The 25,926-nt window shown below is 42.2% G+C and overlaps 1 protein-coding gene across 3 annotated transcripts; it reads right to left on the bottom strand.

Annotated features, from left to right (window-relative positions):
• Window positions 1-398: 398 nt before the first annotated feature.
• Window positions 399-25,107, bottom strand: TRA2B (transformer 2 beta homolog). 3 transcript variants are annotated; one of them, XM_056849521.1, is made up of 9 exons: window positions 24,975-25,051; window positions 16,594-16,727; window positions 10,731-10,893; window positions 9,342-9,530; window positions 7,083-7,198; window positions 6,229-6,312; window positions 2,958-3,029; window positions 1,999-2,072; window positions 399-932 (listed from the first exon to the last, which is right to left on the bottom strand). In XM_056849521.1, exons 1-9 carry the CDS (start codon window positions 25,008-25,010, stop codon window positions 922-924), a joined length of 879 nt encoding a protein of 292 aa, XP_056705499.1. In that variant the 5' UTR covers window positions 25,011-25,051; the 3' UTR covers window positions 399-921. The 3 variants fall into 3 exon arrangements, with proteins under 3 accessions (XP_056705499.1, XP_056705501.1, XP_056705500.1); XM_056849523.1 differs by lacking the exon at window positions 2,958-3,029 and having other exon boundaries at window positions 10,689-10,893; window positions 24,975-25,107; XM_056849522.1 differs by lacking the exon at window positions 399-932 and having other exon boundaries at window positions 1,991-2,072; window positions 24,975-25,055.
• Between the last annotated feature and the right edge of the window lie 819 nt (window positions 25,108-25,926).

Genomic DNA, 25,926 nt, shown 5'->3' with positions numbered 1-25,926 from the left:
CCTCAAAGGGCAAGACAGACCAGGGCCCAGTGGGTCTGTTTCGACACATTTTGGTAGCTCAACTCTTAGAAATGGTATAGAAGTGTTCAATTTGAATATAGCAGAGACCTCCAAAGCAATTTACTGAGAGAACTTTCAACCCATTTTGACCTCAGGTGCTCTCAACATTCCATTCCTGTTAAGTCTTCAAAAAGAGACATTATAGCCAAAACTGCTTTAGTAAACACTTGTACATTATGGATCCTGGACCCAAAAACAACTTTCCAAAAGGATTATGGACTGCTTTGTAAACTGCTTATAATATAAATGTATATTTCCTTATCATAGTTTCCAAGCAGGTTTATTGCGACTTATAACTACTAATACAAAAAAAAAGCTTAGTCCACTGAAAGAAATAGAAAGGTACAATAAGGACTTTTATTCATACTTTATATTATCGAGGGTAACTGAGAGGGAGGGTTTATAGTACAGGACTGTGGATCTTTTAAGTAATTTTGTTCCTTCTCCAACTCACACTTCGGTTAAGTATGAGATATGGGCTTCAAAGTAAGTAAAAAAAACTTTATTATGCCACCATTTGAAAGCATATTATACAGGTTTTGATCTTCAAAATACCCTGAAAACGGTAAAAAAAAATTAAATGAAGAACTTTCGACAATAGAAATCTTTCTGCAAAGTTCAGACTAACACATGCAGAAGACATACTTTTCTCAAAACACAACTCTGAACGAAGCACCAACTACACAAATATGCAGAATGAAATAGCATCTTAAAACTTCACCGAAAGTAGTCTCCATAAAAGGTGTAAAAGTCACCTATTCACTAGGCACTATTAGACTTGAACAAAAGTGACAAATTATTGTCCACAAGTTTGCAATCTCAACGCACTGTATGTAGCTACAAAATCTTCAGTTTCACGCTTCAATAGCGACCTGCAAATAAGGAGAGATTACAAGTTCCATTAGAATCCTGAAATTTTACAAAGGTTGTTTTTATCCACAGAAAAACTCAAAAACAGCCATGTAATTAAAAAAAGGCAGGAGGAGGAAAGATAAAAGATGTTTCATGGCAGGGCACAGAACCCTGCAGTTTGCTATAGCCAGTTATGTTTCTGCAGCCCAGTGGCCTTTGGTGCATTTTGAGGCTGATTTTCCATCCAGCATTGTCTGGCCTAGCTTGGTCTCTTGTGTCCTAGATTCCATGTTAAAGACGTTTTAGTACTGCATAAGGCACATTCTCCACCCTACTGTGAAACTCTTCCTTCCTCCAGTCCTCCTCCTCCTCTTAAATAACCAGCCTTATAAAGAGTTGTAGGGAACAAACACTTGCTATTTTGTATTGTTTGACTGGCCCTAATAAAAACAAGACATCATCACACAACGTTTTCTGAAGCCTCAGGTAATTCTGTGTCCTCATACAATACATTACATCACTAATTCAGGAAATGTATATTTCTGAAAAAGGAGGAGCAGGTGAAAATGGGGAGCTACATCACATAGAACTAGGAAAAATAAAATTAACTAACTAGTCACAGGCATTTCCCCACATGCATGCTACCAGAATTTCTAAACATTTTATACACAATAATGTATCAACTACTTTGTACTGTGGTCTCCAAAAGTTAGCTTTGCTAGCTGCTGCAGAGTAGCGTGAGAATCCCTTAGAAGACCCAGGAAAAGACCTGGTCTAGGCATTAAAAAAAAAAAAAAAAACTTTTAGGATTTTTGTGTACACTGCTCAGCTGACAGCTTTACTTCTGATGTGCTTCCTAGTCCATGCCCTACTGTGTTTATAGGACTCAATAAAACAGTATTATATTGGGAAGGGAGTAGCTTGAGTTATTTTTCAGTACTCAGAAGCAGCTCATTAAAAAAAGCTGCTTGTGATCCCTTCTTTATATTAATTTAAAAATAGCGCTCAATTTTATTTACACCTTTTCCAAAAATTACCTTGTATTCCAAAATGAACAGTATATTGAAAACTGGACTTGCTACTTACGAGGTGAATAGGACCGAGACCGGGAGCGAGATCTGTAGCCCCCTCGGCTGTAATATGGAGATGGTGATCGTCTCCTGCACAAGAATATTAAATTGCCATCATTCCTTAGTAGTGTTTCCCTTGATACCCTTTCATATGTGCACAGGCTAACACGTTCACAGATCACTTGTATTCTGCCACCAATACTTGTTCTCTCATGCATACCAAGAGTAAAAACTGAATACCAAACTATAGGCATTCCCATATTACAAATTTGCTCTTGTCCAAGGCTAACCACCAAAACCAAACCAAACCAAACAATCCACTGCATTAAAAAAAAAAAAAGATTTCTCAATTTACCAGGAAGTTTACCATGATAAGTTGAGGGATTTTGCAAGCAAAGTCCATGACAAATACTGATTCTGAATGAAATATTAAAGCATTACAACTGCAACTAAACAAGCATTTATCATCCTTAACCAATTTATCATAGAGACACACTGACGAATTAGCATGGGAACAGTAAGCCTTTGCTACTCAACACTTATTTTTACAAGAACATGCTTGTGTGCTAGAGTTGTTCTTGGAATAAGTCAACCTGACTAAAGCAGCTGCATTCTTACTGTATGTTCAGACCAGAAAATATTCTTGTTTGAACATATTATAATTGTGGTAAGAGCAATGTTTATTCCTAAATTCTGCAATGTTGTGCCACTTCCCCACCATCGTCTTCTGGGTGACTGTATTTAGTCAAACTGTTAACTCCTTGGCACCAATTATGAATTTTCCAAATGTAAACTCCAAGGCTGTTAAATCCTTATAAAGTTATTAGCAGGAGAGCTTTGAGGGGCTGCCTTGCCTACTGAAGTATTTAACTTCCCCATTTTTATTTCCTATGGAGGTACAGCAGGTCCTAGTAAGTCATCTCACCATTTGCACTTTTTTTAAAAAAAATGTTACTGGGTCCTCTCCTAGCATACCTGTACATCTGATCCCTGTCTTGGGCACCTCGCCACCCTCCTCCGCCTCCACCTCCTCCTCCTCCACCACCTCTGTGAAGACATAAGCAGAACAACTTTTTTGCACTTTTATTGAGTTTGAATATATAAATGATTTATATAAAGGATATACATGAGACACACCAGTCACAATAATAAAACTCAAGAGCAGTTGTGTGGTAATAGCACCGGTTACCTTGCTTCACAGATGGAATTATTTGTTCACAGCCACAGTGATTTTGACAACATCACAAACTGCAGGGGACATTCCACTAATGTAGATATTTTGTTTTTCTATATTATATACTTTCAGCTTTAAAATGGCATAATTTGACAATACTTGTCTGTGCACTCACCTGTGACAAGGCAGAGTAAATTAGGAGGCAATTCCACACAGATGATAGAGTACTCATTAAATATCACAAATACATCAAGAAGCCCTGCAGTACATGTTAAGTGTTTGGATACCCGGTAGAACTGCACTTGAATGTTTGTCCTTTAAAATCCAAATTAAAGGAGATTTCCAGAGGGTACAAGCCCCTGCCATACCTCCTAGCTGATGTTAAGTGCCACCAAAAAATGAAAAATGTCAGGCTTGCAAGTATCAACAACATTTAGTTCATGGAAGCATTGTTGGTTTTAGGAAAAGTTTGGCTCGATTCAATCCTGCTTTTCCACTGGTGGGTAGAAAATTAAGCCAATCACTTCCAAAGCTGTCTGAAGGGGTCCTAATCTCTGAGGTCAGCATTTCAGGGGCTGAAGTGGGGCAGGCAAGTTTTGTTCTTCTCACTGCTCATGTTACTTCAGATCCAAGCCAATATTTTTTGCAGAAACCAAAGAAAATTTATTTGATCATATGCTAGCTGGTGCAATTTTCTTCAACATTTAAAATTGTATATGCCCTCTTTCTACTTGACAATATAAAAAATTATTTATTTTTTGAATTTCTACCCCACTCTACTTTGGCCAAGGCTGGGCTCAGAGTGGTTTACAGCATTAAAACATGGATACAAGTATCAGTGAAATGTGTTAATACAAAAATAATTTAGTTAAAACCTTAAATCATAAATCTAAAATCCAGTTGGCGAATAATTTGTAACACACAGGGCTTCAGCCAGTTCAGAGAATGGTTAGGGCAAATCTGTAACCCTCAACTTAGTGATAACTGCTTGCTGCTATATTTTTTTGATGCAAGTGAGGGGGGTAGGACATGACCCCCACTGGAACTCAAATGAATGCATAAATTCTACAAGTAATATGAGAGACAGGAGATATGGAGGGTTTGTTTTGTATAAAAATTTAGGCCACATTACTGCACACTCTAAGCCATCTTGCAACCAGGTCAGTGGTCTATTCTGCCAATTAACTAAACAAGATTTTCAAGCTCCACTACAAAGAGGAACATTATCTCAGAGCAGATCATGTGAACATGCTTAAGAAGCATATTAAAAGGCTGCACATATGATGGAGAGAGTGTATGAGTTCAAGACCTGGTCCTTCCCCCCCGCCAATATATACTACCTACACATCACAGCTACAAGAGTACAGACACTGTACAAGACCTACAAGAGTACAGACACTGAACAGCGCCTTCTTATGCAAGGGAAATCTTAGTTCTTTCCTACACTGTTCATCTTCTTCTAGTTTATCACTGCCTACGTATCGCAATGTTTATTGTATGCATCACCTTGCTTTAACCGCATTGTCTTCTACCTTTTGTAAGCTACTTTCTGCATTACACTATGTCTTGCCTTAAGACAGTTTTTTGTTTGCATTGCTTTCTAATTTTGTAATCCTAATCCAATAACATTGTCTATTGGATGTCTTATGCTGTTTGTTTTTTCTATTTTGCAATCCACCCCGAGTCTCAGCAAGAAAGGAGGACTGTAAATGAAATAAATTAAAAACAAATTTATTTCTGGAAATTAAAAATAATTTTGTTCAAGCCAAACCACAAAAATAGACTGTAAAAGACTTCCCACTTAGACAAATTCTCCCTTGAAGTTGCTCTGAATCAAAAACCCAAAAGGTCAGCAACTTTAGAATTAAATTACTCCCTGACTAGTTTCTCTCTAATATCAGAGGAGCAAACCTATCATATTAGGTGCTGTGGAACACAGGGAGGACAATGCTGCTGCAGTAGTCTTGCTTGTGGGTTTCCTAGAAGAACCTGGTTGGCCACTGTGTGAACAGACTGCTGGATTTGATGGGCCCTGGTATGATCCAGAATGGCTTTTCTTATGTGCTTATGTGAAGTGGCAGACTGAGGCTTGCTGGATTGCTTCACAGCTGAAAACCCACACTTGCTTCTCTATTATGGCTTATTCTAGTTGAAAGTATTGCTAAGCACACTATTTAAATGTTTTCAGTTTAAATATTTTTCCTAGTGATATGAATGATATACGTTTGAAAACCTGTCTCACCTGAAGAATTGGTTTTTATATCCGCTTTTCTCTACCTTTAAGGAGACTGAAAGTGGATTACAATCACCTTCCCTTCCCCACAACAGGCACCTTGTGATATAGGTGAGGCTGAGAGAGTTCTGAGAGAACTGTGACTAGCCCAAGGTCACCCAGCAAGCTTCATGCGGAGGAGTGGGGAATCAAACCTGGTTCTCCAGATTAGAGTCCACTGCTCTTAACTACTACGCCATGCTGACTGAAGCAGATATCTTTCTGAGAAGTTGTGACAAAGTAACTGAGTCTTTCATATGTTCTTTATCATAACTTTTACCCATCCTCTACAATGTTTTTTTATTTGAAAGCAAATTGCTGCAGGTGTAGGGTACACCAGGATTTTTTTGTTTTGATTTGTTTTCTACATCCCTGTGTCTGCGCACTGGTAAATTCCAGATAAGTTAATAAAAGTAGAAATTACAAAAGGAAAAATCCAACCATGGTGCCAAGGAGTTAGCCTTCACCAAAGTACATGTAAATGGGTAATCCATTTTCCATGGTAGTTTCTCTGCTGGCTTACAGTGATTTTCCTCAGACAATCATGTATGAAATGATCTATAGACTTCTTTTTATTAGATTAATATTAATTATTGTTTCTAATAGTGAGTGTACCAGTGTAGTGAGCAATAAGCAACTACCAGCCCTTTTAATGCCCTATCTGGATATGGATGTCATTAAGACATCCATGACAACAAGGATCAAAATACGAACATCACTGTATGGCAGAATCACAGTACAGATCACATTGTGAAATTTCATCAAGCCCAGATCCGCAAAACGCAGTTTAACAGGCTCACCTATATGATCTGCTGTAGTACTCACGGTCATCATAGCCTCTTTCGTAACCCCTGTCATAATAATCTCTTCGTCGGGAGCTACCACTGTAAAGAAATTCATAGAATAGCATTAGGAAGACAGACAATACATAGCTACACAGCAACATAACTGAGTAGATACCGAATAAAAGGCATAACAAGCACAGTCTAGCCTAGCAACATCATGATCTGAATCCATAACTGGATTAAAAAAACGATTTAAATATTTGTGGCTGAAAGGAACTATTCAGATGTATGCATTATGCTAGTTTTGTGGGAATCATCTGCCTTTAAAATGCATAAAGTTATAGGGGGGAGGGGCTGTGGCTCAGTGGTAGAGCATCTGCTTTGCATGCAGAAGGTCCCAGGTTCAATCCCCAGCATCTCCAGTTAAAGGGACTAGGCAATGTGAAAGACCTCTGCCTGAGACCCTGGAGAGCCACTGCTGGTCTGAGTAGACAATACTGACTTTGATGGACCAAGGGTCTGATTCGGTATAAGGCAGCTTCATGTGTTCATGTGACCTAGGGAAATACGATATATACTAATAAAACAGAAAGGGAATTAAAGAACATTCTCACACATGGAACACCAGAGTACAAGAGTAAACACAAGGAGGATTCTGTTTCAACTTTTTCCAGAAGAAGTCTTCAGAAACCATGCAACTTTACTGCTAAACTTAGTCCTCCATTGCAGAACTCTAGAACCACAGATTTTATATTCACAAGTGCTTGCACTTGTATAAACTGAAACACAGTGACATGCAGCTCCTTACTGGAAACACTCATCAACACTATTAAAACAGATTCTTGAAAACAATAGCTATATGAACTCACTAAGTAGGTCTGCCCATGTAGATTCCAGGAGTAGGCGTGTGAGGCCTTTTAGTTATTGAGAAATCAACTCGGATCCTTCGCCCATCAAGCTCCATTCCATTGGCACGCTCTTTTGCCTAGTGAGTAAAAGGGAAAATAAGAATTATATAGGATTCCCATTTAGAATGAAGTTAAATCAATCAGATACAAAGACTGAGTTCAGCAACTCTTACTACTGGGGCTCTCATACATGTTTTACACCATTCTATGAAACACCTGTAATTACCTGCATTTTAAAGCTGCTTCATTAGTATATAAACTGGAGAAGAGAATGATGTAAGCCACTTTGGCTCCCCACTGCAGAGAAAGGTGAGGTATAAAGGGACTAAATATATACCACACTGCAGTGAACTGGCATTTTAGTTATTCAAAATTGTGACTACATAAATTTTTTTTACTAATCACAAAAGTAGGGCTTGATCACCTCCAGGCTAGACTACTATAACTTGCTCTATGCAGGGCTTCTCTTAAGGCCGCTCCGGAAACGTCAATTGGTCCAGAATGCTGCGGCCCGGGTCCTTACAGGGACCCCATGGAGGGCACATGTACAACCAGTGCTCCACCGGCTGCTGCAGGCTGAGTTCCAGATAAGGTTTAAGGTTTTGACATTAAAAGCCCTAAATGGTCTGTGACCATTTTATCTCCAGGACTGCCTCTCTCAACACCCCCCCCCCGAGCACTTTGCTCAGCTGGAAACAACCCACTGGTGATCCCTGGCCCAAAAAGCATCCAGCCTCAGCCAGAGCCAGGACCTTTTCAGTCTGGCACCAGCCTGGTGGAATGCTCTGCCAAGCAAGATCCAGGCCCTGAGGGACCTGAAGCAATTCCACAGGGCCTGTAAGTCTGAGTTGTTCCGCCAGGCATATGGTTGAGGGCAGCGACCGTTTCCATCTTGCTGGCCTCCCTTCCTTTAATACTACTGAAGTTCTCTTATTTGTTTATTGTTGGAATATGGTTTATCTTTATGTTTCCTCTGTATGGTTTCCTGCTATGGTTAGATTGTTACAGTTTTGGTTTAGGCCTTAGATTTTTAAGTCATATCTAATTTTAGTTGTAAACTGTGATTGGTTTTAAATTGTGCTGATGCTGTTGTAAGCCACTGAGCCTGACCTGGTCAGGAAAGGGTGGCATAAAAGACTAATAAATCATCATCATCATATTTTCCACTCACTTTTTGCATTTCAGAGGAAAGAGTAAGGATGAATACATTTGAAATCTACATATCTGACAGGATGGGTCATGTATGCCAAACACTCTGGATACTGAAAGCACCCCAAACTGCACACCTGCCCTTAAGGGGGAATGCAAAACCATCCTGAACAGGTAGACTACTGAAACCTTGAGTCGCCTTCCTACAGGCCTTAAACTTTCTGTGGAGTTAAGAGCTACTCTAAAAATTTAGGAGCCATTCAGTTTTCACATGCCCTGTGACAATCACCAGCCCCTCCCCCATTTCTATACCAAATTCAAATGTTAGGATGGAAACTGGCTTTCTTTGCTATAGTTCATCTCAACACAGTCAGTTTGATCTCAAAATATGAAACCCACAATCAATTTGCAGGGTCTTAAAATTAAATTTGGGGGGCACAAATGCTAGAATTTGGCCAGATTTAATTCATTTAAATAAATGAGTTCTGGCACAAGAGTGGGGGGGACACAAAAACCCAAGGACCAAGGGATGGATGTTTGTTTTGCAGATAAGACTTCCGCCAGATTACCCCCTCCCCAGATAAACATTTCCTAGGAACTGTTCATAACCAGATCTGATTCAGAGGTGTACATGGCTTGTTGTTTTAAGGCCATCTTTTCTCAGGCAAATTCTCATCACAGCCAGCCAGCCACAATGGCTAGAGAGCAACATTCATGTTCCATTAAGGATAAAACAACTGAGACCAAATCTCCACTGGGCAACCCCTGCAGCATTTTTCCTGCATACTCATATCTCTGTGCCCCAGTATCTCTTCCCACGTTTGCCCTCCAGCTTCCCTCATGCAACTGCACGCAGACTGCACAAAGGATAGATAGTGCCTTGAAACCCAGACTCCTGAATGTCAATATCTTCCCTAAGGAGCCTCTCTGCATATATTAACCAGTAGAAGCAAAGTCTGCATCCAGTGTGGAACATCAGTGCACAGCTACCTGTGTTCTTCCCATCATTCAATAGGCATACCAGGTAAACATATGTTTTACAAATAATTAGCATTTTAGATGTTTGCTTACCTCCTTAGCATCATCAACACTTTCAAAGTACACAAAGGCAAATCCTCTTGAACGTCGAGACTGCTGGTCATACACAATAGAAACATCTGCAATTGGGCCATATTTAGAGAATACCTCTCTCAAATCTCTCTCTGTTGTATACAGGCTTAACCCAAACACACCAAGACAACAGTTTGGGTCAGGATTTGCCTATTTTAAAAAAATATAAAAGGCGGGAAGTTCTCATTATAAAAATAAAACATATATGCCAAAGCATTTTAAGCATTTTGTTGAACATCACAATACTACTATTGCTACTAGAGGCAGAAAGCTTTGAATACAACTGCTAGGATACCACTGCTTAGCCCCTACCCCCCACTGAGAAAAGAAGAGGAAAATACAAGGTTCTATCATGCTACGTGTACTCTCTCCATCAGGGAAGACAAGATGGACAAAATAGTGCCAAGCACTGCCCCCCCGCGACCTGTGCTTTGGACTTCCTTCATATGCTCAATGTCTCATCTAGACCAAGGATGAATTTACAGCAAATGAATAAACTACAAGTGGAAGACCAATCATCTTAACTTCTGTACTACAGCAACTTGTGGTTTGGATCAAGCAATATTTTTAGTTAATGAGACACATTACTGTAAGAGTAACACATAAGTTTATACCGCTGATAACAAAGGGTAGATTTAAGAATGTCCAGCATATCTTTGCATTTATTTGCAGAAAATTTTCTAGTAAAGGCAAAACTGCTGCAATTGATAGCTGTGAAGACAAACCCCTTTGTGTAAATGGCTAACAGAAATGAAATGATGTTACCTGCCCTGAGCCTGGCTTTGGCTGGGGAGGGCGGGCCAGCCACAAATAGCAAAAATAAATAAATAAATAATAAAGGCCCTATTAACCTGTTTTGGGTTCATCACTGGACTTATCTTTCTCAGGGCATCTCTCAGTACTCCCAAGAAACTACTACAGAAACTCAGAGTAGCATCAAGGTTTACAATTTTAACAGAATATTTGGATAATTCTGGTATGAATAAGGGAGCTAGGTTTATAAGTCCTCAAACACAACACTATACTACGCTGATTTCTGGAAACACCATTTCCTCTGCATAAAGATATACCCATATCACTGAGAACCATAACAAATGACTTGCAAGCAAAACTTAGTATAAAAGGTTCTGAAGTTATAGAAAAACAAGCTATAGGTTCAAAGCTAAACAAATGCAAAGTATTTATGTACTGTTATCTTAATTTCTAAAATAAAATTTAACACTTTTAAAACAATACAGTAATTTAAACGTCTCTATTCAACTTTTACATTGAGTAATTTGAAACTTTAAAACTTTCCAAGACACACACAGCTGAATTATCTCTCATCAACTGCTGCGATGACAGCCTTACTCTGTTGCCAACATGACGCCGGCGAGTAGACATAGGAGAATGGCTGTGGCTGTGACGACGACGATAGTCGCGGCTGTAAGATCTGCTTCTGGATCTCCTATGGGATCGAGAACGTGAGCGAGACCTTGTATAGTGTCTCCGAGAACTCCTCCTTGATCTGGATCTAGAGTACGAAAACCAGGATATTATGTTGAATCACACAAATCAAACATATGGATTACAAGGCACCTGCAAAACGAAGCATATGTACCCAGTATATTTCTAGGATTACAAATTAATCCAAATAATTGGTGGATATTTGAAAGCTGACAGGAATGCATCAGCTGTCCCTGCTGTCCAGCCTAGCCCAAGTAAGGCACAGCAATTTTCAGGCAAAAAATACAGAGCTCTTTAAGACAGCTATTTCCAAAGAGGCAAAATTTCACATGGTGCACAAACAGATCTGTAGTTCAGAGATCAGTCAGCTTACATATATTTCAAGCACACATTTGCTGGGTAAAGCCCTGCTTTTACTAGACAAATTTAGTCACACAACTTTAAAGTTTTATACTAGACATTCTTGGGGAGGGGGGATTATCTATAAATTCAACATACTTTCTCAAAATAGTCAGTTTATATAAAAATTTGCAAACTAACAGAATAGGAATGGTTCTCAGGGACCTATACCTAATGTATTTTTAAGGACCCTTTTGAATACCAATTGTTATTCGTGTGTTATGTCCAAGCTATCTTACTGGTTCAACACCAATAAAATATGAACAGTTAGTTAACAGGCCCCACATGAAGTTATGTTATACTGAATAATACTGTTTCACCAAGGTCAGATACTGTCTGTGAGACTAGCAGAAGCTCTCCAGGGTTTAAGGCAGAAGTATTTCACATCACCAACCAGTATATGCTTGAGCTGAGGCCATATCACAATGATCCAGATGCAGCCTGCTGAGACAGTAATCTTGTGGGGACGAAAAAGAAGTTTCAACTTAAGAAATTTCTCCTTGCTGTGCAGGCGTTGTACTGCACTGCATACACCCTCACAGTGGTTTACAGGCCTCCTTTTCTCATGAGTAATAATTGTCAAGAAAGGGTGAGTCCCACACTTTGTTGCTGAAAAATCTTTGGTTCAGACCTCCGGCCTGGCTGGTGAAGTCAAACTACAGGCATTTCAGGAATGCGTACCCAATTTGCATCTGTGAGAGTTTTGGAGGAAGAATGGGTTCCCCCATCCACCCTGGCCTCCAAGCCATTTGTTACCAAGGTAACAAATGGTCCAGCAAATGTTTTTTATCCTGTCTCCAGGAACTCTAGATGACAAGGTGTGCTGCAGGCATTTTTCTCGTCTTGGTGTTTTCTGAGGCAGGCCTCTCAATCTTCGGTCAATTGGCATCCCCAGAACCTCCTTGGGGTTTTGAGGCCCCCCTCCCCACTGAAATTCTGGGAAATAAAAGACCCTCACACACAAATGGGGCTGTGGCTGTCTTCCCATACCGGCAGTTTGAGGGACTCCATCAAACAACCTACTTGATCCCTTGGAATGCCTCTTACGAGGTGAGGCAGTATGCTGAAACCTTTCTGGAAGCTGGTAACTGAGTTTATATGTTAAGCCTTTTGCCAAACATTTGTTTTGTAGAAACCTCTAGTGCAGTGATGGTGAACCTTTTAGAGACCGAGTGCCCAAACTGCAACCGAAAACCCACTTATTTATCGCCGAGTGCCAATGCGGCAATTTAACCTGAATACCACCCCCAGAGGGGGCCCAGAGGGAGAGGCTAGGGTTGCCAAGTTCCTCTTCGCCATGAGTGGGAGATTTTTGGGGTGGCGCCTGAGGAGGGTGGGGTTTGGGGAAGGACTTCAGTGCCATAGAGTCCAATTGCCAAAGTGGCAATTTTTTCCAGGGGAACTGATCTCTATTAGTTGGCGATCACTTGTAATAGCAGGAGATCTCCAGCTAGTACCTGGAGATTGGCAACTAGTTCCTTAGTGTTTTCTCTCTACATATCAAGACAAATGGAAAGGTGTTTGGAGGATGGCTTGTGGGCACTTCAAAGGTGGAATAGGACTGCACGTCCCTCCGCCCGCACAGACCCAGAGGGAGCCGGAGAGGCCGCTGGAGGGAAAGAAGGAAGGAAAGAAGGGAACGTAGGGGGAAAGGGAAGGAAGGGAGGGAGAGAAAGAAAGAAAGAAAAAGAGAAAGGGAGAAAGAAATGGAGCGAGGGAGAGAAAGAAAAGTAGCGAAAGAAAAGGACAGAGTGAGACAGAGAAAGAAAGAGGCCATTTATGCATGGGAGGTTTTGCCTTTGATTTGCCACTCTCCAGATGCACATTTTCCCCATCCGGATTCTCAAAACTCTGCATGGGGACTTACTGAGGAGTTTTGAGAATTTGGATGGGGGAAATGTGCATCTACAGAGCGGCAAATCCAAGGCAAAACATCCCATGTATGAATGGCCAGAGACAGGAAAGCCTTCCCGCTTCTCTCTCTCTCTCTCTCTCACACACACACACACAAGCCCCCCTCCTCCCTCAGCCCGCAGCAGAGAAGGGGCGCGTGCACGCAGAACAGCCCACAGCGCACGGGCGCCAGGAGACACTTCCCTTCCTGCGGAGGCTCGGCATCCTGCCCCACTGACAGCTGCCCCTGCCCAGCCGGGCCCACCACCAGCGAGGGAGGGGAAGGAGGCGCCCCAGAGCCTCCGCCTGACTTCCTGCCCCGTGGCTCGCCAGCCACCAGCCCTGCCACTGCGTCCTTCGCCTGTGTACGGGGCTGGGGCCCCCCCTGGCCGCCTCCCATGTGGCCGGGGTGAGCAGCAGCAGGAGGAGGATCCCCCACCCGGCTGGGCCTCGCTGCCACCGCCTCCACCCACCCCTTTCAGAGTGGCGCTCCGGCGGAAAGGAGGCCCGTCTGGCGAAGAGGGAAGGAAGGAGGGAGGGAGCCAAGCCTAGCTCAGCGCCCCTCTCTGCCTGCCTGGCTTGCCCAGGCCCCTAAGCCCCCCACCCGGAGGGGATCTCCCAGCCGGTCTGCCTGCCCCAAGGGGTGGATGCGGTGAGAGGCGAGCAAAGTGGGGCAGAGGGCGCCTCCTTCACGCCCACCGGCCAGCCATGCCCCTCCGCCCGTACAGGCCCAGAGGGCGCCGGAGAAGCCGCCAGCCATGCCGAGTGTGGGCGCCCAGCTTCTGTTCCCCGCTCTCCCACCCGCCTGGCCGGCCGCGCACGCTCCCTACAGCGGCGGCTTCTGTGGGAGAGTCCGGGGGCCACCGCCAGTGATGTCGGAGGTTCCCCACCCCTGGGCTACAGCCTCACCCATCTGGAGAGGGGCAGAGCCGGAAAGGCCAGAGGCTTCGAGGAACCGCGCGTGCCGGCAGAGAGGGCTACGCGTGCCGGAAGTGGCACGCGTGCCATAGGTTCGCCAACACGGCTCTAGTGTGTAGTCAGTAATTAAATAAGTTTTCTTGTTTTGTTTACTCTTGCTTCACGAAATACCTCTTGTCTGTAAGAGCACAAGCTTTCCTGAATAAACTCTTTTAGAATATAATTTGGTGTGCTGGTCGGCTTTCTGGCTTCAAGCTCTAAATCCAATTGCCTTGATAAGCTGTGGTCCGTTGTGTGTGTTAAGTGCCGTCAAGTCGCTTCCGACTCATGGCGACCCTATGAATGAAAGTCCTCCAAAATGTCCTAACTTTGACAGCCTTGCTCAGATCTTGCAAATTGAAGGCTGTGGCTTCCTTTATTGAGTCAATCCACCTCTTGTTGGGTCTTCCTCTTTTCCTGCTGCCCTCAACTTTTCCTAGCATGACTGTCTTTTCCAGTGACTCTTGTCATCTCATGACGTGACCAAAATACGATAGCCTCAGTTTAGTCGTTTTAGCTTCTAGGGTCAGTTCAGGCTTGATTTGATCTATAACCCACTGATTTGTTTTTTTTTGGCAGTCCACGGAATCCGTAACACTCTCCTCCACCACCACATTTCAAAGGAATCTATTTTCTTCCTATCAGCTTTCTTCACTGTCCAGCTTTCACACCCATACATAGTAATAGGGAATACGATGGCATGAATTAATGTAGTCTTGGTGGCCAGTGACACATCCTTATACTTCAAAATCTTTTCTAGCTCCTTCATGGCTGCCCTTCCCAGTCTCAATCTCCTTCTGATTTCTTGGCTGCAGTCTCCCTTTTGGTTGATGGTGGAGCCAAGGAATAGAAAGTCTTGAACAATTTCAATTTCCTCATTGTCAACCTTAAAGTTGTGTAATTCTCCTGTAGTCATTACTTTTGTTTTCTTGATGTTCAGCTGTAGTCCTGCTTTGGCATTTTCTCTTTTAACTTTCAGCAGTAGTCATTTCAAATCTTCACTATTTTCTGCCGATAATGTAGTGTCATCAGCATATCTCAAATTATTAATGTTCCTCCCTCCAATTTTCACTCCACCGTCATCTAATCCAGCTTTCCTAATTATATGTTCTGCATATAGATTGAAGCGATAGGGAGATAAAATACATCCTTGTCTGACACCTTTGCCAATTGGAAACCATTCCGTTTCTCCATATTCTGTTCTAACTGTGGCCTCTTGTCCAGAGTACAGGTTGCACATCAAAACGATCACATGTAGTGGCACACCCATTTCCTTTAAAACCAGCCATAGCTTTTCATGATCCACACAGTTAAAAGCTTTGCTGTAATCTATGAAACACAAGCTGATTTTCTTCTGAAATTCTCTCGTATGCTCCAGTAACCATCGTATGTTTGCAATATGATCTCTAGTGCCTCTTCCTTTTCTGAAACCAGCTTGAACATCAGGCATTTCTCGTTCCATATATGGTAACAGCCTTTGCTGTAAGATTTTGAGCATCACTTTACTTGCATGAGAAATTAATGTGATGGTCCGATAGTTGCTGCAGTCTTTGATGTCTCCTTTCTTGGGAATTGGAATGTAAATGGATTGTTTCCAGTCTGTGGGCCATTGTTTTGTTTTCCATATCTGTTGGCATATTCTTGTCAAAATTTTGATGGACTCCCGTTTCTGTGGCTTGGAATAGCTCTATTGATATCCCATCTGCTCCTGGTGATTTGTTTCTCCCAATTGCTCTCAATGCAGCTTTCACTTCACTTTCTAAAACTATAGGTTCTTCAAAAGATTCTTCTTGGAAATAATCTTTTATCCTTTCATCTCTTTGTATAGTTCTTCAGTGTATTGTTCCCACCTTTTCTTTATTTTGTCCTGTTCAGTTAATGTATTTCCATGCTGATCTTTCAGCATGCCTAACAGTGCTTTAAATTACCCTTCGATTTCTTGGATCTTGTGGAACAGATCTCTTGTTCTTCCTTTTTTGTTGTTCTCTTCTATTTCTTTACACTGGTTAGTATAATAGGTCTCTTTGTATCTACGTGTGAGTCGCTGGAACGTTGCACTTAAGACTTTTGATTCTATTTGTCACCTTCTACTTTAGCTTTTCGTCTATCTCTGGCAATTTTAAGAGTTTCCTCAGACATCCATCAAGGTTTTTCTTTTCTTTTGGCTACAGGAATAGTCTTTGCACATTCTTCCTTGATAATATCTCTAGTTTCCACCCATAGTTCTTCAGGTTTACATTCACTTGAACTCAGTAATGCAAATCTGTTCCTTACGTGGTCTTTAAACTCTTCCGGAATATTGCTTAGATTGTATTTTGGTGCTATGTGGTCCGTTACCAACCCTTTTGCTTTGCTTCTCCTTGCGAGGGCCTACTCGGCAAGGAGAGCGTGCATTTGCCCCAAACAAGGAACCAGGAACGGAGGTGACTGGCTTTTCCTCTACAATAATTTAGATTGCCACTTTTAGATAAAATATTAAGTTAAAAGTGAAACACCACCTGTTTTAGGACATGCTTACCGAGATTCAGATCTTGATCTAGACTTGGACCTAGATCGCCTGGAACCCTCCTTGGATCGAGATCTAGCAGGCGAATGCCTTGGAGACTTGCCAGAACCATGAGCACTTCCGCTTCTGGAAGCGGAACGGGATTCCTGCATGTAGAAAAGGTAAGCATTTAGTCTGAGAACAATTTCTCTGGTATTTTACTCTAAACAAGCTCTGGTAAAAATGTCAAAGATCCGTGTCTCCATTATGTGTCCGGGCAGTTGCCAATAGAACTGCCTAGATTTATAGATTTTTTTTTGCCTGTTAAGCACTTCTTAAAAACCCTGCATATGCTTTTCTATTAAACAAATATTGCATGCATGTTTAGCAAAATATACAGGGACACATAAACAGACTAGTAATTACTTAGCGTAGTGCTTTCAGATTCCAGATTACTTCTTATCTTAACTTCATTTTTATTTCTTTTCTTCATTCTTCCGTTTCAAATTCTGACTTCTTTCATCTTCCCCACTTCACACAAATTGCTCAATATTCTATAAGTGGGACTTCTGGTCTGATAATTAGCATGCATTCACTTTCTTTTTTTTCAAATTTCAGCTTCACTTATTCCTGAGCTTCAAATAATTCTCATATATAAAACTTGTCAAATGGCGACTTCCGCATTTTCCTTCTTCAACATTAACCTTAATAAAAAAAGAACAGGATGAAGAATATTTAAAACTCCAGGATAGATATTCTAGTGTCAAGACTGAAACTAGAAAAAATGCTATGTGTTTGTACTATTTTAAATAGATATGCAATTCTTGTATTGCTGATTCCATGTTTACTATTAATTTTTAAAAATGTCAATTTAATAAAAAATGATTGACCAACTATGAACTCTCTAGTTATGCCTACTTTATTAAATGTTCAATAGCTGAAATAAGATCTGAGAGCAGAATGACATGACAATTTCAAAACTGTTACATCTTTTCACATTTGCATTTAGAAATTAGTATGTCCTAAAGTTGCCAATCTTCACACTTCTGCTCAAGTTTGGTAGTTTTTTAAATGCCTGTAGAATCATATAATTGAAATGCATACTGAAAAATTGAACAAAAATTCTTTATTTCCTTTATTATCAAGAGTCACTATGATTTGCAAAGTATAATATCATGTGCCCTAACTTCTACAACAATACAGAATGCTATCATTGTGCTGATTTATCCATTGGTACATATTGTGATGTATCGTCTGAGCAAGTCTTAAGAAAAGGTGTAACAGTGAGTTTAAGTACCAAGCAGTAAGTACTATACTGTAGACACCAGAAATTGTTCTTACCCAAAAGCAGGTTTAATATGATTTTTTTTAAAGGGATAGTGGTAGAATGTGGTATTAAAAAATCAGATTTTCAAAAAGATTTCAGATTTGTGTCCTCAATAGACTGGTTTAGATGTTCTTTTAATATAACAAGTATTTAATCAAACTGAATTTCTTAAACTAAATCCTTTATTTTACTTACCGTACTTCATTTATACACTGCCTTTCTTCCCAATGGGGACTCAAAGCAACTTACAGCATTAACCTCTCCTCCATTTTATCTTCACAACAACCCTGTGTGACTGGCCCAATGTCACCCCGCAAGCTTTCATGGCAGAGTGGGGAATTCAAACAGGCCCTAATCTGATACAAACTACTGAACCACACGGGATCCCAAATGATCCTCAAACATAATTAAGTATGTTGTCCATGTAAAGGAAAAACTAGAGAACAAAAACATGCAACTTCTGAAGTCAGGCAGTAAAAATGTGATGCATCACGTCACTAATCTAATTCTCAACATGACCCCATCTGTGGATACTCAAATCCAGAGACTGATGCCACAAACCTGAGAAAAGCCTCAAGGTTTGCACAAAAATCTGACCTTTAAAAACATCACCGCACTGATGGACTAACCCCCACCATAATATAAGCAGTACATGTAGCTTTAAGAAATGAATGCCATCAGTGGTTGTTGCTAGGCAACCACATCAACACTGCCAGCCTTCTTATATTGGTTTCTACCAGTAAGGGAGGAGGAGAGTTCTTTGAACCTTTAAGGCAGGATTCATCAGGGCCAGGAGGAACCTCTGGGCGACTTGCTACCATGCAACTGCCATGATTCAGACAGGCCCAGCTGCTCAGTACTGTTCAACAGCAGCCACTGCATGGAAGCTGCTGTAGTGGCTAGTGGTTCAGAGTAGGTCCTGGGAAGACTAGCTTTGAATTCCCATCCAGCTATAGAAGCCCACTAGGTGACCTGGGGCCAGTTACACATTCTTAGCCTAACTTACTTCACAGGGTTGTTAAAATAGGAGAGGAGAATGCTGCAAACTGCTTTAGGTCTGCATTGTGGAGAAAAGTGGGATATACATGAAGTAAATAAATATAGCTGAAGATAAGGAGGAGATAAAATATAGGTTCGTTGGTAGGTTGGAAGGAAGCAGTGAGAGGTTAGTGTAAGGGGGTTGTCAGGAGGGAAAGAGGAAATAGTGTGTGGGGGGGATACAGGCCCCTAAATTTCCTGTGTAAGTCCTTACGGTTTCCCCACTAGGCAACTAAGCTGGTACCTGGAGCTAGCACCATCCAGTTGGACCTAACCTGGCCCAGCAGCTGGAACCACAGTCCCCCTCCTCTCCGGGAGAGGCTGCCAGGGGAGGAAAGATAAAGTCAGGATAGCTGGTGGGTATTAAGGAGGAAAAGGGGAGAGGGGCAATAGAGGCTTTCAAAGAAAGGAAAGAGGAAAGAGTGGGGAAGGGGAAAATGGGATGCCCTCTGCAAGTCCTTGCAGGTCTCCTGCTTGTATTTATTATTGTTCTGCGTATTTAGTCATCAAGGTTTTTTTATTAGTTGTGTTACAGTTGTGTTTATTTGTTGTGTATACAGAAGGAGGACTAAAACAAAGATGTTCACAACTGCTTCCCTACATTCTACAGCAAAAAAGGAACGAAGACTTCATGACCAGAGATTTTGGATTACCGTATACTCATGGATGGTATAACGGTTCTATTTACTTGCAAACAGATATAGCAGGCAATGAGTATATGCACTTGTTTGAGCAATATAAATTAAAGTTGGTACCCAATTTAAATCAATCTATCTTTTTATTTAAAATATTCACTCTGTCATACTAGTCAATCAAATTAAAAGCAGAATTTGAGTTCACTACGCTAAGTGGCATGGATTATCATGAACATTTGCTTGATGTAGATCTGAGGTCAAGGCTGTAATCCGCAGGAACTAGATTTGGGGGGGGGGCTATGACAGCCTCTACTACTAAAAAGACAAGCTAAATAAGATTGCCTTTAGTAGTTGAAGCTGGCAGCCAAAATTAAGAATGATTCAGCTAAACATACACTCTTGATAGTACCCAAAGCTGTTTTTATCTGGATTAATTACTAGAATCAGGACCTTCAGTCTAAATGCTACTATTTAAGAGAGCAGAACATGCTTAAGGGAAACAGTTAAAAAAACAACCCTAGCAGTTACACAAAATTTGTTTAGCTCATACTTTTTGGCAAAATATTATGCACATATGAGTAACTCACCCAACTCTTCTCCTGCACAAATGTGACAAACATGACTTCAGTTATGCAGAACCGTGCTTGGAGGGCAGACCCCAAATCTCAGAACCGATGATTTATCACAATGTCATGAAACAGGCCTCCATAAAAGACTGGAAGCAGTTTGTGTAAGAGCACAGACTATTATAAGATGCAATATAAACCCTTCTAGAATTCTCACAACTTAGCCAGAAGGTGCCATACTAGCCTGTTCTATCCCCTTTTCTGAAACAGAAGAGCAAATGTGCACACAGCCCATAGAGCTATCTCATCTGATCAGTTATGTTAATAGGGACAGTCCCCTATTCTTCTCACCTGGAGTCCATAGGTAATAATGCTTACTGCACAAAAGCATCTGGGCTATATTGCACAAGGATTACATGCCAGCCACTCATCTCTAAATCAGTTTACATATATGACTTTCTTCAGCAACCAGATCCCATTAATTCGTAAAGATTTAAGGAGTGGACAGCCAGCCATTTTTTTAAAGTATGCTGAGCACACACAAACTAATGTTTCACTAGGAAAGTAAAGATATGATCAGATGGTGCAAATAAAATTCTGGTTTCACAGAAATTCTTAGCAATCGTTTAAAACATAGACATTCAAGATACACATGCTTAACAGAGATGGGGAGGCTGCAAGGTACAATCACTGATGGGATCTCCCCCATCAACAGAATCATGTAAGACTGCACTAAGCCCAATTCTTAGGCAGAGTTAGGAACACTCTCCTGTTCAAGTGATGCATGACTGAAGTACCAGTTTGAGCCGCAAGGAACTCAGGGCTTCAAATGCTAAACTTACTACACCATCTTCATTTATGCTAAATTTATAATCTTGTATATACTAGCCAGAGTCCTAAGTCTTCGTTATTATTTTCCCCATCCACTTCTTCTCTTCTTACATTACTAATTTCTACTGGTTGTTGCATCTGTCTTCCAGGGGTGAAAGTAACCTAAATTTCTTACTGGCAACATCCCTCATGGGGTGTCCAAAGCATAAGATAGGAAGTACCTATTTAGCCACTTATATACTCTGTACTGGCTTACTTTCACCCTGATCCCTTCTCTACAATAATCTACCTTCTGACAGACAGCAGCTAGTGACTTGTGCTCATTTACTCCCTTTCTTCTTTGTACTTCCTTTGTGGGATTAGAAGCCATGCTCTGTGAAATCCTGGTCTTGGCTCCCCCCACCCCAATATGAACAAAAGGTCATCCAGAACATTTTTTTTAACCTGAAAGTATTAACATTTTAATAACTGAACTGCTTGTGTATCACCAAAACACTTACTACCACTAATTTCTGATTCTATTTTATTTTAAACTTGCCTCCTAAGTGCCTTCTTGTTTTGTGTGTGTCTCCCACCCCAAAATTCTGAATGTAATCTTGGCAGTTTCTGAAGTTCACTAGAATGAATCTTCAAGTGTATTTTTTCATTCCGGTGCCAAACACAGGTCATATGAACTGTTAACTTCAACCTGACTAGGAAATAAATACTGGTCTCAAAAGGAGCTCTAGGGATATGAAACACATTAGCATGATAAAGAGATTTTTACTTCTTGATCTCCATTAGTGGTGGTGGAAAGTGCCCTCAAGCTGCAGATAACTTATGGTGACCCCATAGGAGTTTTCAAGGCAATGAACATTGGTGGTTTGCCATTGCCTGCCTCTGCGCAGCAACCCTGGACTTCCTTGTGGTCTCCCATCTAAATACTAACCAGGGCTGACCCCATTTAGCTTCTGAGAGTTGACGAGATTGCGCCAGCATGAGCCATCCATCTCCACCAGTTTCCACAGAAGTAGAAAAATGGGGAAGAAAATAGGAGGATTCCTTCATAGTAAAACTTGTTTTATTGCAGGGCCCCGGTGTGAATATACACTGATTAATAAGGGGCTTCCAAACTCACAATGTAATGAGGAAACAGTGGCCCAGAAACTGAACACAGCCCACAGACGTCATCTTTCTGCATGCCTGCCCCAGCCAGTCACTTGCTCCCAGCTCAGTTGTGTGTGCATAAACACCCTTCCACACACCTACTATGATGCTGGACAAGGAGAAAAATTCCAAAGGTCAAGGAAAGCAACTGATTCATTCTGTTTCCTGCTTCGCTATCAAAATAAACTCAACATTAAAGGAAAGGTTAAGACAAGCAAGTGAGGAGGGAATTCTTCCCTTGCTCAAATGCTCCAGTTGCCACAGGATGTTGGTTGCAAGCTAGGCCTGGAGCATACCTGAACAGAAATCTCACCCATCCAACTGGTTTATACTAAGGTAAAAAATTAAGGCTGTAATCCCAAGCATACTACAGAGAACAGCTAGATTCGAGTCCAGTAGCACCTTGGAGACCAACAAGATTTTTTGGGGATATAAGCTTCCTATCTGACAAAGGGAGCTTTGACTCTCAAAAGCTTATACCCCAATGTGGTGCCCCAACTCCAGACAAGCAAACATCTTGTTGGTCTCTAAAGTGGCACTGGACACGAAACAGCTGTTCTACTGCAGACTAACGTGGCTACCCTCTTATATTAGGGAGAGTAACTCCTATTGTAGTCAGTGAAATCCTCACAAAAAAGAAAATAATGAGCACAGCCAACAGTTTTGGAGCCCACCTGCAACAATCACATTTTAAAGTTTATCTTAGAGGGTCAGCTTGCACTTGGCAACGGGACCAATACAAGCACCCTCATCATTTCATACCATGTCTGTTAATATTTGTAGATGGCTAAATTGATCGGTCCAAAGGTTAAAAATTCCCTCTACACTTACTATTAGTAGCCATGCTGGCCCAGAAACAGAACTGAAACTATCCTCATATTGTTCTTAAAAGTAAGGGAAAGCAATGTTGCACTAATGCCAGATGCTACCTAATTTGATCAGCACAACCTTTACTCTGAGTGCCTTCCCATGTTTTCCTCAATCGTTAGTACAAGAGTTCCACACAATTCAAATGTCAACTGAGATAGACGTATGTATGTTTTAGTATTCAATTTGTTATATTGTCTCTTTTTTTTTAAATGCAGTTTTGAGCTGCAAGCATGGTAGTCTCTGCTTTAATTCTCATGGCTGTCTTGAGGCAAGCCATCCTATCCATTAATTTTTATCCTATGCACAGAACCAACTGGCCAAAATGAGGTTTATAAGCACACTCAACAAACAAGTTCTTCCATTTTCATTTTATTCTCCCAACCGGCCAAAGATCACCCATTGAGCTTTATAGCAGTGGTGATTTGAACCTGTTCTCCCAGGATCTAGACATCAGTTTCTCCTACTATCCCCTCAGCCCCAATATGCAATGTAGAGATAACACTGATCTGACTCATGCGAAGTAGCATAAAACAGTAAGTTTCTGCTGCACAAAATACAGCCATGTTCAAAAAACATCAGCCCTAAAAGGTCAATGTAACTTAGAAGTTAACTTTCCTGTTTGTAATACAGTGGTACATACTTTGCAGAGAGCCATATTCACAAGTCCCATCAGCAAAAAGAGCTATACGACTACAGTATGTCCTGCCCACCACAGCAAACATGCATGAAGAATAACACTTAATACAACCCTTTTAATTAACACAGAGTACCTCTCAGTATCAAGGTTATCTTTCCCTATTACCAGAAACTTTATTTCACGGGCCAGACTTCAACAGTTGCACGGCCCATTCCACCACCTTATTCAGCTTCATATATTGACTCAGGCTCATATACAGATTCCCTACATGTGCACAATGTTCACATAATCATCACGGAAAAGCTGTGTTGCATTTTAAAAATAAAAGTTTTATCTTGGACCCCCTAGTAATGATAAAACTATTTTACTTGCTAAAGAAACTATACACATGGGATGTACCATGTGGAACAGTGCTCAGAAGAGCCAGAGGTTGCATGTTAAAGACCTCACGTTGTTCCCCATGTCACTATCACTAATGTGGCTGTTATTTCAATGAAGCTTACTGCCTTTATATAAAGGTGTTTTTTAATATATGTACACACAAATGCCATAGGTGTTTATATGTTAGGCATGAAAAAAACCCCCTATATTTTGTGCTATTAAGCATGATTCAGGAATCTTTGGCAAGGGAAAGTGAATGTTGAGAGGCACCTTTTGGGCCAATTCTGTCCCAGCCTCTCTATCAGAGTAGAACTGATCCTGAAGGTGGTTCTCAACATCCACACTCCGTTGACAAGGCCAACGATTTGGGTGAAACGATTCCTCAAGTCAGAAAACGGCTTCGTGACGCCTGGCCATACTGCGCAGCCGCCTGGACCTAGTTTATGGACGAGCCAACATGCTGAACTCGCATGAGCCTACGCTGTGTCGGCACATCCGATTCAGCAGATCAAACTAAGAAAGCCCCCATGGGATCCCAGCGGCAGCGCGGTCTCCTCCGCGGCCATTTTGTCCCCGCGGCGGCGGCGGCGGCACGCTCACTCGCTTGGGCCGTTCGCCCAAGATGGCGTCGCGCACAACGGGGGGGAGGGGGGCGAAAAAGAGGGAACTCGCCATAGAGCGCTGCGTCAGAGCGCCCTCTTGGCAAGGCACGGAGGACCGTTTTCCCGCTCGGGACCCACATAGATGGGGGGAGGGGGTCACCTCTTGAGGCGACAGCCGTTTCCCAACCCTCCGCCTTCCCCACGCCCACACGCTCGCCCTCCGTTGGCGCCTTCCTCGCCCTCCTGGGGCAGGCACGGCTTCCTCCCACGCCCGGCCCAGAGAAGGCCGAAACGGACAAAAATTAACGGGCCGAAACGGCGTCTCCTCCTCCTCCTCCACGCGAGCTGCTTAAGCTACGCGCACCAGAGTCTGCATATTACCCGCTCGCCGAAGTTCTGCTCCCCGCTATCGCTCATCCTCTCGGCCTCGGAGCGCGCGACGCCGACCGCGGTTGCTACCACCAAACCTTTCGTTCGCGAGCCTTCTCCGCAGAGGAAGTGACGAGGCGCTGGAGGCTCCTCCCCTCCACTTCCCGCGCGCGCCGCTCACGCCCGCTCGGCTTGTTTCCCGCCCCCGCCCCCGCCCCCGCCCCCGCCCCCGCCCCCGCCCCCGCCCCCGCCCCTTCCTGAGGCGCGAGCCTCGGTGCGTGAACGCTTGCCGCCTAGGTTGTCCACGGGGAGGTGGTGTGTTTTTGTTGCCCTTTGCAATGGACGTTGCGCTGAGTAGCAGATAATTCACAGTGGGCAGCCGTGTTAGTCTGTCTGCAGTAGTAGAAAAGGGCAAGAGTCCAGTAGCACCTTAAAGACTTAACAAGAATATTTTCTGGCAGGGTATGAGCCTTCGTGAGCCACAGCTCTGTTAGTCTGTCTGCAGTAGTAGAAAAGAGCAAGAGTCCAGTAGCACCTTAAAGACTACCAAAAATATTTTCTGTGAGTAGCTATGTTTGTCTGCAGTAGTAGAAAAGAGCAAGAGTCCAGTAGCACCTTAAAGACTAACAAAAATATTTTCTGGCAGGGTATGAGCTTTCGTGAGCCACAGCTCTGTTAGTCTTTAAGGTGCTACTGGACTCTTGCTCTTTTCTACTACTGCAGACAGACTAACAAAAATATTTTCTGTGGGTAGCCGTGTTACTCTGTCTGCAGTAGTAGAAAAGAGCAAGAGTCCAGTAGCACCTTAAAGACTAACAAAAATATTTTTTGGCAGGGTATGAGCTTTCGTGAACCACAGCTCATACCCTGCCAGAAAATATTTTTGTTAGTCTTTAAGGTGCTACTGGACTCTTGCTCTTTTCTACTACTGAGTAGCAGAGATCGCTTTCCCCTGCGTAGCTGT

Source organism: Euleptes europaea, chromosome 5 (assembly GCF_029931775.1).
Source record: "Euleptes europaea isolate rEulEur1 chromosome 5, rEulEur1.hap1, whole genome shotgun sequence".
Classification (NCBI taxonomy): Eukaryota; Metazoa; Chordata; class Lepidosauria; order Squamata; family Sphaerodactylidae; genus Euleptes; species Euleptes europaea.
Note: the sequence above shows the minus strand (reverse complement) of the source record. Positions and strands in the feature narration are given on the sequence as shown.